At 42.3% G+C, this 12343-nt stretch overlaps 1 protein-coding gene across 2 annotated transcripts in view; it reads left to right on the forward strand.

Annotated features, from left to right (window-relative positions):
- Positions 1–12343, forward strand: part of ZFAND4 (zinc finger AN1-type containing 4) — a 333346-nt gene that overhangs the window by 250502 nt on the left and 70501 nt on the right. For both annotated transcript variants that reach the window (XM_086922308.1, XM_086922307.1), the window contains exon 9: positions 7122–7239. In XM_086922308.1, coding sequence (XP_086778434.1) covers positions 7122–7239 — 118 coding nt within the window. The remainder of the gene's footprint in view (positions 1–7121; positions 7240–12343) is intronic.

Here is a 12343-nt window from a genome sequence, read left to right on the forward strand (position 1 = left end):
ATATGTGACATCATCAGTAGTGGATTGCGGGTGCGCGAAATATAGTTAGTCCAACTAACTATATATGTGAATTTCAATGGTTTTGTCTGAGTAAAATTAAGGTTTTGTAAATGCTAATTCTTAACTATATATGGTCTCAAACCTATGTTTTTTTCAGTGAATTTTTTATATATATATATATATATATATATATAACATATAAAACATATAAAAGAACGCATTTTATATTACTAATTACATATAACAAAAACCTACAAATATTCTATAAAATATAATAAATACATTTACAAAATAAATTCTTTGAAACTCGAAAATATTTACAAACAAAAAAATTCATTAAAACATAACCTGAAATGAATTAAAGCAACCCCTAAAACGTGTTTAGCTCTCAGAGCTGTCCAGACACAAGGGAGCACAGCAATAAGTCAAAACAATACCCTTTCAGGCATAGAGTGATGCATAAATTATGCAAAAAAGAAGCAGAGAACTCTGGGTAGTTCTAGCCCTCCTGTTACCTCCAGTAAGACCCACACAGCTGGTTTGCTTAGAGGTCGTCAGAGGCCACTCCCCTATTTATCAATACTCCGCAAACGCTCTTCCTGGAGCACTACTGGTTGAGGGAAGAAGTCCACTTTAGACCTGAGGCCCTCAAGAGCCAAATACTGTGAAGAAAATATCAGCTACTGGAATACTGAGTAGTTAAGTAAATATAAGTAATTACAGATGTACTATTATTATCTATGCTGTTTGACTGCATTTCACAAAAGTAGCCAGTGAGCTGTTAGCTTGTGGTGTGCCGTACAGCTCTGGCCTATTGCCACGTATCCCGGAGCAAGAGTAGGACAGCCGCTAGTTGCACTGCCTCCCTGCACACAGAGCAATGAAGTGCTCTGCTAAACCAGTCAGAAGAAGTCCCGATCCCTAGGGTTTTTTTTACCTCGGGATCACCCAACCCGGGGCTGCTAACTGCTTCTGGTTACTAGCCTGGAAACCACTGAACCAGATAAGCGGTAGTGCAAGAATTACTAATTTTCCAATTTCTCTTTGGTCCTGATGAAGTGCCGCCAGACCCGTTAGGGGCTCTTATGGCATGAAACATGTCGACCCTACGCACCGCACTAGCCCTATAGGTACATTTTATCAAATTAGGGCAGATTACTTTTAACTAGGCTTGTGCCCCTTGAGAATAAAATACATTTAGTCAGGACAGCCCTAGAGCTATTTTAGACTCACTTCACTTACTCACCGCACTACCTAGCCACACACCCGCACTCACCCTACAGCTTCATCCAAAAGATCTCAGCTAAAGAGCCCTTTGCGGGTGCATTGCAGCGCCGGCCCGACAATGAGTAAGGCCCATTGATGAAGCATGACATCCTTCAGGGTGTGTGAGAGCGCTTTTTAAAAAAGACCTTTCTTCGCCTAGGAACTGTACACTACTTGTATTTCTTACTACTGCCGATCTTCTCCGACCAATTCTGTTACATTTAAGCCTTACCTCATTTTTTGCAAATTTCGATGCAGCGTTAACTTAAAATGTATTTAAAATACATAATAGTTTGTTCTTTTCAGTTACTCCTTTCACCCCCCATCACTGCACTCATTATCACAATTCCGTTCCTTAAAGCTCCACCCCACCTTTAACTCAAGCACAAGTCACCCTCTTTCCATTGCATGAGTTACCGAAGGAGGAAGGGTGTACTCTGTAGAACGCAAACCCATCTCCTTCACTCAAGAAAGCAACCACAGTTTGTAGAATACATATACAGTCCGTTACCTGCCACCTGAATGCTGTGATTCTGCTGGAAACCTTAAATCATGTGCATGACGCCAGCTCACCGGTGCCGCGGAGATCACGCTCCCCCAGACCGCTTGTGTAGCCTGTGCCTTCTGTACCCTCGCTCAGATTCTCTCCCCATTGAGCGCACAGCCGGGTCCCCCCAATCTCGTGTCCCCCAAAGCACTAAAATCAAACACGGAGATAGGGAACAAAACTTCTATAAATGCGAGTCGAGGTTGCGAAAGAGAGTGGGTGAGGAGTGGGGCAGTCTATACATACTACCTGCGGTGTTGTCTTGTCCCACAGTCACTGATCAGTGTTTGAAAGGTGGCGGGCTGGAGTAAGCTTCTCCCTACTTGGGGGAAGCAAATGATGAGTGTACTCACAGATCTGCTCTAGAGAAGTCAAACATGTCCAGGCAAGGTCCTTCGTCAAAATCTGTCTCACTAGCTTAGTGGATAAATCCACAAACATTAAAACATGTTTTATAAATATAAAGTGACTGTATGTATAAAAATAAATCAAGAGCACACAAGTCCTTTTCAAGCCAGTATCCACTAATTATGTTTGTTTAACGGGTGTAGTAGTTGATGCCATCACTTGATGGACATCACTGACATCACTGATGCCATCACTTGATGGACATCACTGATCCCTCTTGAGTTACTCGGTCCGGTCCTCGTCGAATAGATGTATCTTTATCTGTCACCAGACTCTCTTCAGACGAATGGGTAGTTGGTGTTTTTTTAGGGACAAATTGACGCCGGGCATAGATGTCAGCCCACGTATAAACTTCATTAAGTTTGTAATCAATTGTGTTGCGTTTATATTTGCGTAGTTTACCCTCTTGCAACTCCTTCTCACATTTCTCAAGTTTTAGATTAATTCCCTCTAAGCCGACTTTCCAAGTGTCAACTTCCATCCTTGTTTCAAGTTGTCTTTAAATTAAAAATCTCTTCCTCCAGTTCATGTATTGTCTTAGCTAGTTCTTCCACTATAAGCAGAATGAGGTCCAAAGAGCACTTATTCAGTATACTGTACCATTTGTCCATAAATGTGGCGTTGAGGTTAAAACGGAACAACATTGGCTTAATTGACAACTGTAGACCCCTCGGGATCCGCTTAGCTCTGTGATACTGTATAAGTGTTGAGGCGTGCCTCCTTTGATTTAATTGACGCCGAGTCAGGTACTCCAACTGTTTGAGCTGTTGGCTTACTGAGCCCCCATGGGCATGCATGTTCCTTATTTCCTTGATCATTGAGTAAATTTGATCCGCTTGTTCATTTGTATAGGCCATAGTGTTGGCTCTATTTTCTGTGATTCCCGTGATAGCTTCAAACTGCAGTTTTGATTCTTTGGGTGCCTCCCCACTGGTGCGACTATAATCAACTACTGCAGTTATTGGGTGTGTGAGGAGCACTCCGTTGAGTTCGAATTAAACTGTGCTAATAAACTGGTGCTGTGATTAATAAGGATAGTCACTCCTTTGTGTTAAATTGTCAGTTATGATGGGTGTACTGGCCCATCTAATCACGCACTGTACACTTGGTGCTCCGCACCTTATCCACGCTTATTTGCTTGTACAATCTAATCACCACTCTTTACTGTTGCTGCAGATTATTTTTAATTCAACATATAATTTTCACCATTTCTCATAATGTATTCAATATTCAAACAATATACATTTGCAACAATTACATTTCTAATGAAACATTATTTCTTAGATATTCATTTCAGCGTTACATTATAATGTGACCATAGAACTTTTTTGCTGAGCCCAATGCATTTCGGCACCTTACTGGTACCTTCATCAGGCGCTATTAAAAATGGGAGATCTACCAACGGACAAAGTATTTTTGCTACAACTTCTCAAATTTTGCCTCCATAATAGCTATTTCATATGGAATGATAAATATTACGCTCAATTGACAGGAACATCGATGGACTTTGCAGGGGCCCCTGCTTATGCAAATACATTTATGGCCCAATTCGAGGCACAGAATTTGATGAACTCAGAACACTGGCAACATGTGAAAATGTATTGTTGATTTATTGATGATATTTCTCTTATCTGGGATGACACACCTGAATTATTGGAGCAACTCATCAGGTCGATGAATCAGATAGATTTGAGAATACAATTTACCCACAAAATAGACAGATACAACATGGATTTTTTGGATGTGAGGATCATCAAAACAGCGAGTGGATTCATCACAGAATTATACTCTAAGCCAACAGATCGTAACACTGCTCTAAGTTATACCAGTTTTCATCCCAAGAGCTTAGTCAAAAATCTTCCAGCCTCACAATTTATAAGGATAAAACACATCTGTTCTGATTCACAAACGTGTCAAAACACAATCCGGAAACAGGCACAAAAATATGAAGAAAGAGGATATCCACCTTTGGAACTGGAAGAGCACATAGAGAAGGTTATGAAAATGGACAGATTGGAATTACTTAAACCAAGAAGTAAAACATCAAAAGAAAGAATGGTTTTTGTAACCAAATATACAACCCAATCGAAAGCAATCAAGAGAATCATTAACACAAGGTGGGAGTTGTTATCATCAGAATCTGACTTTAAAGAATTATTCAAGGAACTACCCTTACATGCTTACACAAGAGGACCAAATGTAAGGGAGAGACTAAAACGGACACAATTGGCATTACCAGTAACGACACACAAAAGGACGATTAGATGTCACAATTGTACGAATTGTAATAACGTCATCGTTGGAAACACATGCCCCCACTACTGGAAAACAAATAAATTTGAGACATACCAGTGACTATAATACACAGAATGTTGTATATGGCATTAAATGCCCGTGTGGTAGTATGTATGTTGGAAAAACAGAGCGCAAGGTGAAAACAAGAATAACGGAGCATAAGAGCAGGATCCGAAATGCGAATTTAACATCACCATTATCTTTCCATTGGAGAGATGCAAATCATACTATTTCCCAGTTACACTTTTTTATAATAGAACAAGTACCAATCAGGCCAGGCATTGACAATCACCAAAAACTGTTACAACGTGAACTATACTGGATCAAGTACCTTAACACGATGTCCCCCACGGGGCTCAATGATAAATATGATTTATCATGTTTCTTGTAAATACTCCGGAGGAAGCAAGAATAATCAGAGCAGCAGCTAGTTAATAACATCATGGGCATTAGCAGGGACTACTAAGAACCAGTCGGGGAGAATTTTAGATGCCGGCATTAGGTAGGGTCCTATATACCTTAGAATCCACTAGCAGTTAACATAAGGATTGAATTAAAATTTGAACAGCTATTGATACCATATGATGTTTCTGATGTATTTACATTTGTATATTTGCATGGTTTATACAATAATATTATGAACATCTTATTAAAGTACATCACATTGCACACAGTACCTGACACACAGCAGCAAATGCACTTTATAATTCAAGTAGTTTAACCAGGCAGTGGCGTCAGTGGAGATTGGCAAGAGGAGCTCAGAACTCGAAAAAGTCGGTTGCGTATTCCTATTGTGATTTTTAAAGCAGTATAAATTAGCACGTTTTGCAATTATTAATGGGTTAGCCGTGGCTTAGTTTCTAAGAGGACTGGTTTACTTCCATGTTTTTGAGGTACCCTGCGAAGGAGTAGGCAAAGTAACACGGGATCGTAAACAAGTTTTTACAATAATTTACCACACCAAGATGGCGCCCAATGTAGTGAAGATTATCAGAAGAAGTATCAATGGTCATAGTCCTATGTTTATTTCACACCACCTCGTCGGGTTACAATAGGTGCATTGATGGCGGCGTATGGCGGAGATCGGTAGCGTCTGACTCTGAGTAGCGGTTTCTCTTTTAACGAGCAACTTTTGTGAATACAGGTACAGAAAGCGGCAATTTTCTATATGGTGGTGATAATGATTCATTGCGGGAGTCTGAGATAATGACACAAATCTCTCTGGTGTATTTTCAGATGAGATTCAGGACAAGAGAACGAGGTATGTACAAAATTAAGCTGTGTTCCGGAGGTAACATAGCAGTGAAGGAGACGTTAACTAAGCGCGTGTAATTTGTTTTTGCAGTGGCATAATTTCGGGAATCAAAGAAAGGTATGTCTTACTATTGTGTATCTGGTAGTGAGTAGTTACAACGAGAAGTTATCATTTATCTAAACAAGGAATTGTTACAAATGAGTTCTTACCATTTTCTTTTGACAGAAAAATAGCGGTTACTGTGACATTGACGTGGTTACATCATTTTGAGAGGTTGTTTCACTCTGGTATGAATCAAACATAAAACACATTAGCAAAAGCTCCCATGGGCAATAATACACGAACACTTATATTTTGAAATTTTTATTTTTTCACAGATTGACCCCTGATGAAGGTACCAGTAAGGTGCCGAAATGCATTGGGCTCAACAAAAAAGTTCTATGGTCACATTATAATGTAACGCTGAAATGAGTATCTAAGAAATAATGTTTCATTAGAAATGTAATTGTTGCAAATGTATATTGTTTGAATATTGAATACATTATGAGAAATGGTGAAAATTATATGTTGAATTAAAAATAATCTGCTGCAACAGTAAAGAGTGGTGATTAGATTGTACAAGCAAATAAGCGTGGATAAGGTGCAGGGCACCAAGTGTACAGTGCATGATTAGATGGGCCAGTACACCCATCATAACTGACAATTTAACACAAAGGAGTGACTATCCTTATTAATCACAGCACCAGTTGATTAGCACAGTTTAATTCGAACACAAAGGAGTGCTCCTCACACACCCAATAACTGCAACACTTTAATTGAGCCTTTATGTTTTCCCCATATTGCAATTCTGAACATCCTCGTTACCGACCTCTTTTTCTCATGCCAGTTCCACCAAGTTACGCCTGTAAGAATGTGTACTTGGGACATTATTGCCAAACCACTCCGAATACAGTTAGCGCCCTAATCCTGGTATTAACGCAGCACTGAGCAAGCATTGGCGAAGCCAATAGATCTTGGCAATGAAAGTGCTATTGGGTTTGTCAAGGTTTTTAGCCATATTGTATAGCAGCATGGAAGCTGTACAACAGGGCTGAGAGTCGGGGAATAAAGCGCTATGACGTTGCTATACAATATTGCTAAAAGACATGGGCACTGACCAAGACAAAAGCTCTTGCATTGCAGAGACTTGTTTATAATGCGGTTTCTGTAGAAACACAAGGATGTTGCATTACTTTCCTTGAAACATACAGAGCTAATATTGGTGCAAATATAATCTGCTTTATAAAATAGAGCAACGTTTTACACTTCCAAACATTGCAATAATATTGAATCAATATTTTTATTTTTCAGTTGAAGCTACTCATCTTCTCCCACCTGTAAAGATTCATAACCCAATAAAAAAGAAATCTTCAAAGCATTGCTTTCTTTGTGGGAAGAAAACCGGGTTAGCAACTAGCTATTCATGCAGGTAAGTTGATAAGTGTAATAATACATGTAGTATTCTTACTCTAATATCATGAGGTCAGTTACGTACTGTGTGTGTTTACTTCAAAGAAGGTTTAGCAAAACTGTTAAGAAGATATGAAAACAAAACTGTTATTTCCACCTTTAGCATGTTATATGCTTGTCCATTTGCTTCATGAAAGAGGCAACCTTTATTAATACAAGCTTTATTTAATTAATTAAAATTGGCAAAATGTACATTTTCCGAGTTTTTTTTATTTATCATTTTCTTTTCCCATAATTTAACCTTTCATAGAGTCACATGCTTGAATCATCCTTGTTATTGAGCTGAGATTCCTACGCTAAACTTTAAACTCCAATTCGCAGCCAGTGCATTGCTGTAGGTAATCACTATTTACCGATTTTTAAATACCGAATTTTACCGATTCGGTATTTGAAAATCGGTAAATAGTATGTGTGAGAAGTTGGCCTGGTATATGATGTCCACTATTTTAGTGGGCAACTTGCACCAGTCCAAACAACCCTTATGGTGATGGTTGTAAAGTCAACCTTATAGACCAGCTATCCTAGTGGTAGCATGGACAAAGCAGTCTTAGGCTAAAACTTCAGAGAGCATGTGAAGCCAGCTGTTTTACCAATAATAGTCCCTTGAATATCAAATGAAAGGACACCACAAAAGGTATATATCAAATATATATGTATTTATTACTAACACAACCCCTCTGCACTCTTTATGAGGTCGGAGTTCGAGATACAGCACAAGTTACTCAATAAGCATACTATAAGTTGCACAAATACAATTCTGCCCTAGGGGCCTCACGAACCATATACTAAGTAAGTGGTATAAGAACCACTTCAGGAATAGTGATTAGGCCTAGGGCCTAGAGATTCGCTGGGGCTACACTGGCCAACCAAAGGGTAGGAAGTAGGAGTCCCACAGGATGCATGTGCAGTATCTAAACACACACGCAAGGTACCATCGAGTTTCAATGGGAACGTAAAAGTTACAAAGTAGTAGATTTCGGACACTTCCGGGTGGACTACGAGAAAACCCTGTTAAACTAGGACACTTGAATAGTTATTACCCACGGGAGCACCGGAGTACTCGAGTTACCTCACCCAGGGAAGCCGGGTGCATAGGTGTCTTTTCGTGTCTGGTTTCGTCGCTGAATCCTATGGAGAGCTGCAAGAAAGTGCTGCAGGCGACCAGGAGGAAAGTGTCTGGGTGGATCCAAGGGTGGATCGGAGTCGAAGACCCTGAAAGTAGAGGGGACAGAGTCTGGGTCACTACCCAGTGACCAGGAAGGAACCAGGCGATGTCGAGATGCAATCAGGTGAAGAGGTGAAGCTTGTCTCTGCAGCCACGTGGACCAGGAGGCGTCGACGACGACCAGGCGCTGGATACTAGCTGTCCCACGGCGGATCTAGATGTTGGCGGTGTCGGTATCCGGATTGGACCCAACAAACCTTGGCAAATGCAATCCACGCAGGATTGGAAGATTAGCTTCTGTCCAGACGAGCAAGGTCTGGGGAGCTTCTCTTTTGCAGGGAAGCAGGAGCAAGCCCGTAGCAACCAGGCAAGCGGTGGTGTTTCAAAAAGAAGTCTTCAGAGGGGCCACTAGCCAATGGGCTAGCAACCGCAAACACGCGTTGAGCTGAAATGCAGGCGCAGCCCCACGCGGCACTCGTGGAGTATGGAGGGCTGTGCTTCAGTGCAAATGCTGCTCGGGGCTGGGGCTTCTCAAACCCCAATGCACAACTTCGAGGGTGCCTCAGAAGCTGCACAGGTAGCAAAAAGCAGGTAGTCTAGGATGTCCGGTCCCACGTCTCTCGTGTCTGCCACGGGTCTCAGCTTTGCTGTGGATGTGGGTTGGAATCAGAGAAGTCTGGAAGTCCAGATTCTGCGTCGCTAAGTCTTCCGGTTCCGGCGGGAGCGTCGACAAAGCACACCGGCAAGTTACTGTTGGTGCCTGTTTGCACAGGGTGGTCACTCCTTGACCACAAGGGAGATGTCTTCAGTCTTCCAGGCGATATGGAACGTCGAAGGTCCAAGAGTTTTGTTTCAGAGTTTCTTTCCAGGATAATCTAATGTCTCTAGACACAGCTCCTGCTGGATTACCTGCTAGGTCCCTCCTGTGGGTGGAACCTGAGAAGGGGGTGGTTACACCCCTTTCTCTTTGTCCAGTTTCGCACCAGAGCTGGGGCTAGAGTGCCCCAGCAACTGGTTTGAACCGGGCTATGCATGGAGCACCTTGTGTGCCCCAGGCAGTGTCTAGAAACAGCAGTTTCCATTGAACTCACCCAGCCCCAATCCACTACAGGCTGTCTGGGGAGGTGCCAGCACCTCCCTTGACAGGAAACCTATTGTGCAGGCCTCCCCTGCCGGAGTTTCGTCCAGCAGCAGGAGGTCAGACTTGTGTCTGTGGCAGCAGCATCCATTTTGTGATCCTGAGGCTCTGTTTAACTTTAACCGGGTAAAGCCATAACTACATGTCTTCTCCCTCTAGTAGGGTAGAATGCTACCTCCGCCGCCAGGACTGGCGAGGGGGTAGTATTCTAAAGTGTTTGACACCTTACACAACATGTTTTGATAAAGCCAAACCAAAGTTAGCATTAACCGCGAGGATTATAATGCACTTGAGTATATGGTATGGCTATATCATAGAACAGCTATAAGGACATGGTTCTGAAAGCTGCAATCAGGCTCAGTTCATGCTAGAGCACCATCTCACATAAAACCAAGCACTCTGCCTTCAGGATTGTCAAGGCCTGCCATAGGAGTGACTTATAGGTATATATGTGTCTATATATAAGCTTAGATATAGGAATACTATATCTAAGCAAGGGGTGATTACATCACCTTGCCCAAGCTGAGTGTTCAGCCTGTGGTGTCAGTTTGGATGACCAGCCACGGGTGGCATAATTCATGCTGCAGCCCCTGGTAGGCATTGGATGCACCTATGCCCTGGGTACCTATGGTACACTATACAGGGGCTCACAAGGTGACCCACTACCCAATTGGCTATGTACCTAAAGTACATGGAGTCCATTTTACAGTGAGAGCAGATAGCCTGGGGCCCTGATTAGCAGGATCCCAGGCCAACTAAGTCAAAACCCAGCTAATCACTAGGCAAAAAGTTGGGGTAACCATATAGTCAGATATCCACCTTCCTACAGTATGTAGGTAAAAATTCGGTAAATTTTACTGAATCGGTAATATTGGGTATTACCGATTCGGTATTTACAGAAACGGTAATTCCCATTCATTCCTATGGGCCTGGAGGCCCATAGGAATGAATGGGAAGCCATTCACTATTAAACATATTCAAGGGTGGCAGGGTGTCACATTGAAACCCTGTTGCACCCCTCAATCGTGCATGTGTGCACATGTGGCACACATACATTCCCTAAAGGCATGTATGTCTGCCACATGACACATTTGAAAAAGCACAAAATTGCTTTTTTTAAGGTTTTCAAAATTTACCACCAACTTGTAGTTGGTGGTAAATAACGAATCCTTAAATGAAAAATGCACTCACTTGAGTGCTCCCTACATAGGATTTAAGGAATCGTTATTTTACCGATTCGGTATTTTAAGGATTCAGTAATTTATCGATTCCTTAAATTACCGATTCAGAAAAAATTAACGAATCCTTAAATCCTGCCACCTACATTAGAAAAAGCTAAATACCGGTCGGTGACGACAAATTTACCAATTTTCGGCCGTTACCGACCGGTATTAAGCTACCTACATATGGCCCCTAGTCACCTTGTTAGAAGATAATCAAATTTCAATCATTAAGGAATAGCCAGCTTGATGACCACACCCTTAAAGGCTACCATCCGTTAGATTTCTAGTGCATATTGTGTGTGAAAGAGTCCTCTGAGCTCTTCTAGTTTCTTCAAGCACATAAGTGGACTTTTTTCAAACCATCTTTTAATCTTTTGAGAAGATTTCTTCAATAATTCTGAAATTACCATCTTACAACAGAAATGTCTGATTACTCCAAAAAAGGTCTATTTAGATCTTGCAGCTTGTGGCAAAAAAGGTTGAATGGTGAAGATGCTCATATGGATTGTATATACTGCCTCTACGTCACTTTTTTTTTTTTCACAACAATTTTATTGATAAAGATGAGCAGAGGAAATAAAGTGGCATCCCACAATCAGGACGATACCACTCGACATTGTGAGTACAATCACAAAATAAATCTGAGCGTCCAAGCAATGAATCAGCAAAATCAATGGTATACAAGAGCATCAACCCTATCTTCATCTTTTCAAGAATCTATCCACCCAACTCCCCGAACCCTCCCTCAACCCTCCCTAACCCCATGCATGTGTGTGGGAATCATATGTACGAAAACTCATGACGCATCTAGTGTGTGTGTGGGAGCGGGCTCCGCCGGAGCATGCTGGGCTATAGATCCTCCTCCGGTTCCTCTGGGGGATCTAGTGTCAAACCTCTGTAGTCCGCCCACCTCTTCCATATCTTGAAATGTTTACGAGGGCACCCTCGTGCTTCAAAGATTGGCCTCTCCAGACCCATACAGAAATCTAAGCCTGCTTTCCACGCAGTCAAGGGGGGGGGCCTCACCTCCTTCCACGCACGGGCCAAGTCTCTTTTGGCTACCATTAGCCCCAGGAGGAGCAAGTGACGTTTATAAACATTACCACCCACCCCTTCCAGGACGTGCAGTAGGCCCAGGCGGTGGGTACGGGGAAGGGTCCAGCCCAACACCTCTGACAGGCAACTCCATACACCCCTCCAAAAGCCAACTAGTTGTGAGCACGACCACATCGTGTGGAGCAATGTACCCATCTCCGCTCCACATCTCAGACACTCCGGGGACTCAATCAGGCCCGCTCTCCAAAGACGCTCTCTAGTATAATAGGCCCTGTGCAAGATCTTGAACTGAATGAGGCGAAACCTTATTACTATAGCCGCCCCCCTCGGGGATTCCAATGCCTCCCGCCAATCATCCTCATCTAGCGGCCCTATGTCGGCCTCCCAGTTCGCCTTCAGCTGAAGAAGAGTGGAAGAGCAATGTATGACCATGGTCTGGTAAATGCGCGATACTTTTTTGTCTCCGAGGTCGCCCATAAAC

This window comes from Lissotriton vulgaris, chromosome 5 (assembly GCF_964263255.1).
Source record: "Lissotriton vulgaris chromosome 5, aLisVul1.2, whole genome shotgun sequence".
In the NCBI taxonomy this organism is placed as follows: domain Eukaryota; kingdom Metazoa; phylum Chordata; class Amphibia; order Caudata; family Salamandridae; genus Lissotriton; species Lissotriton vulgaris.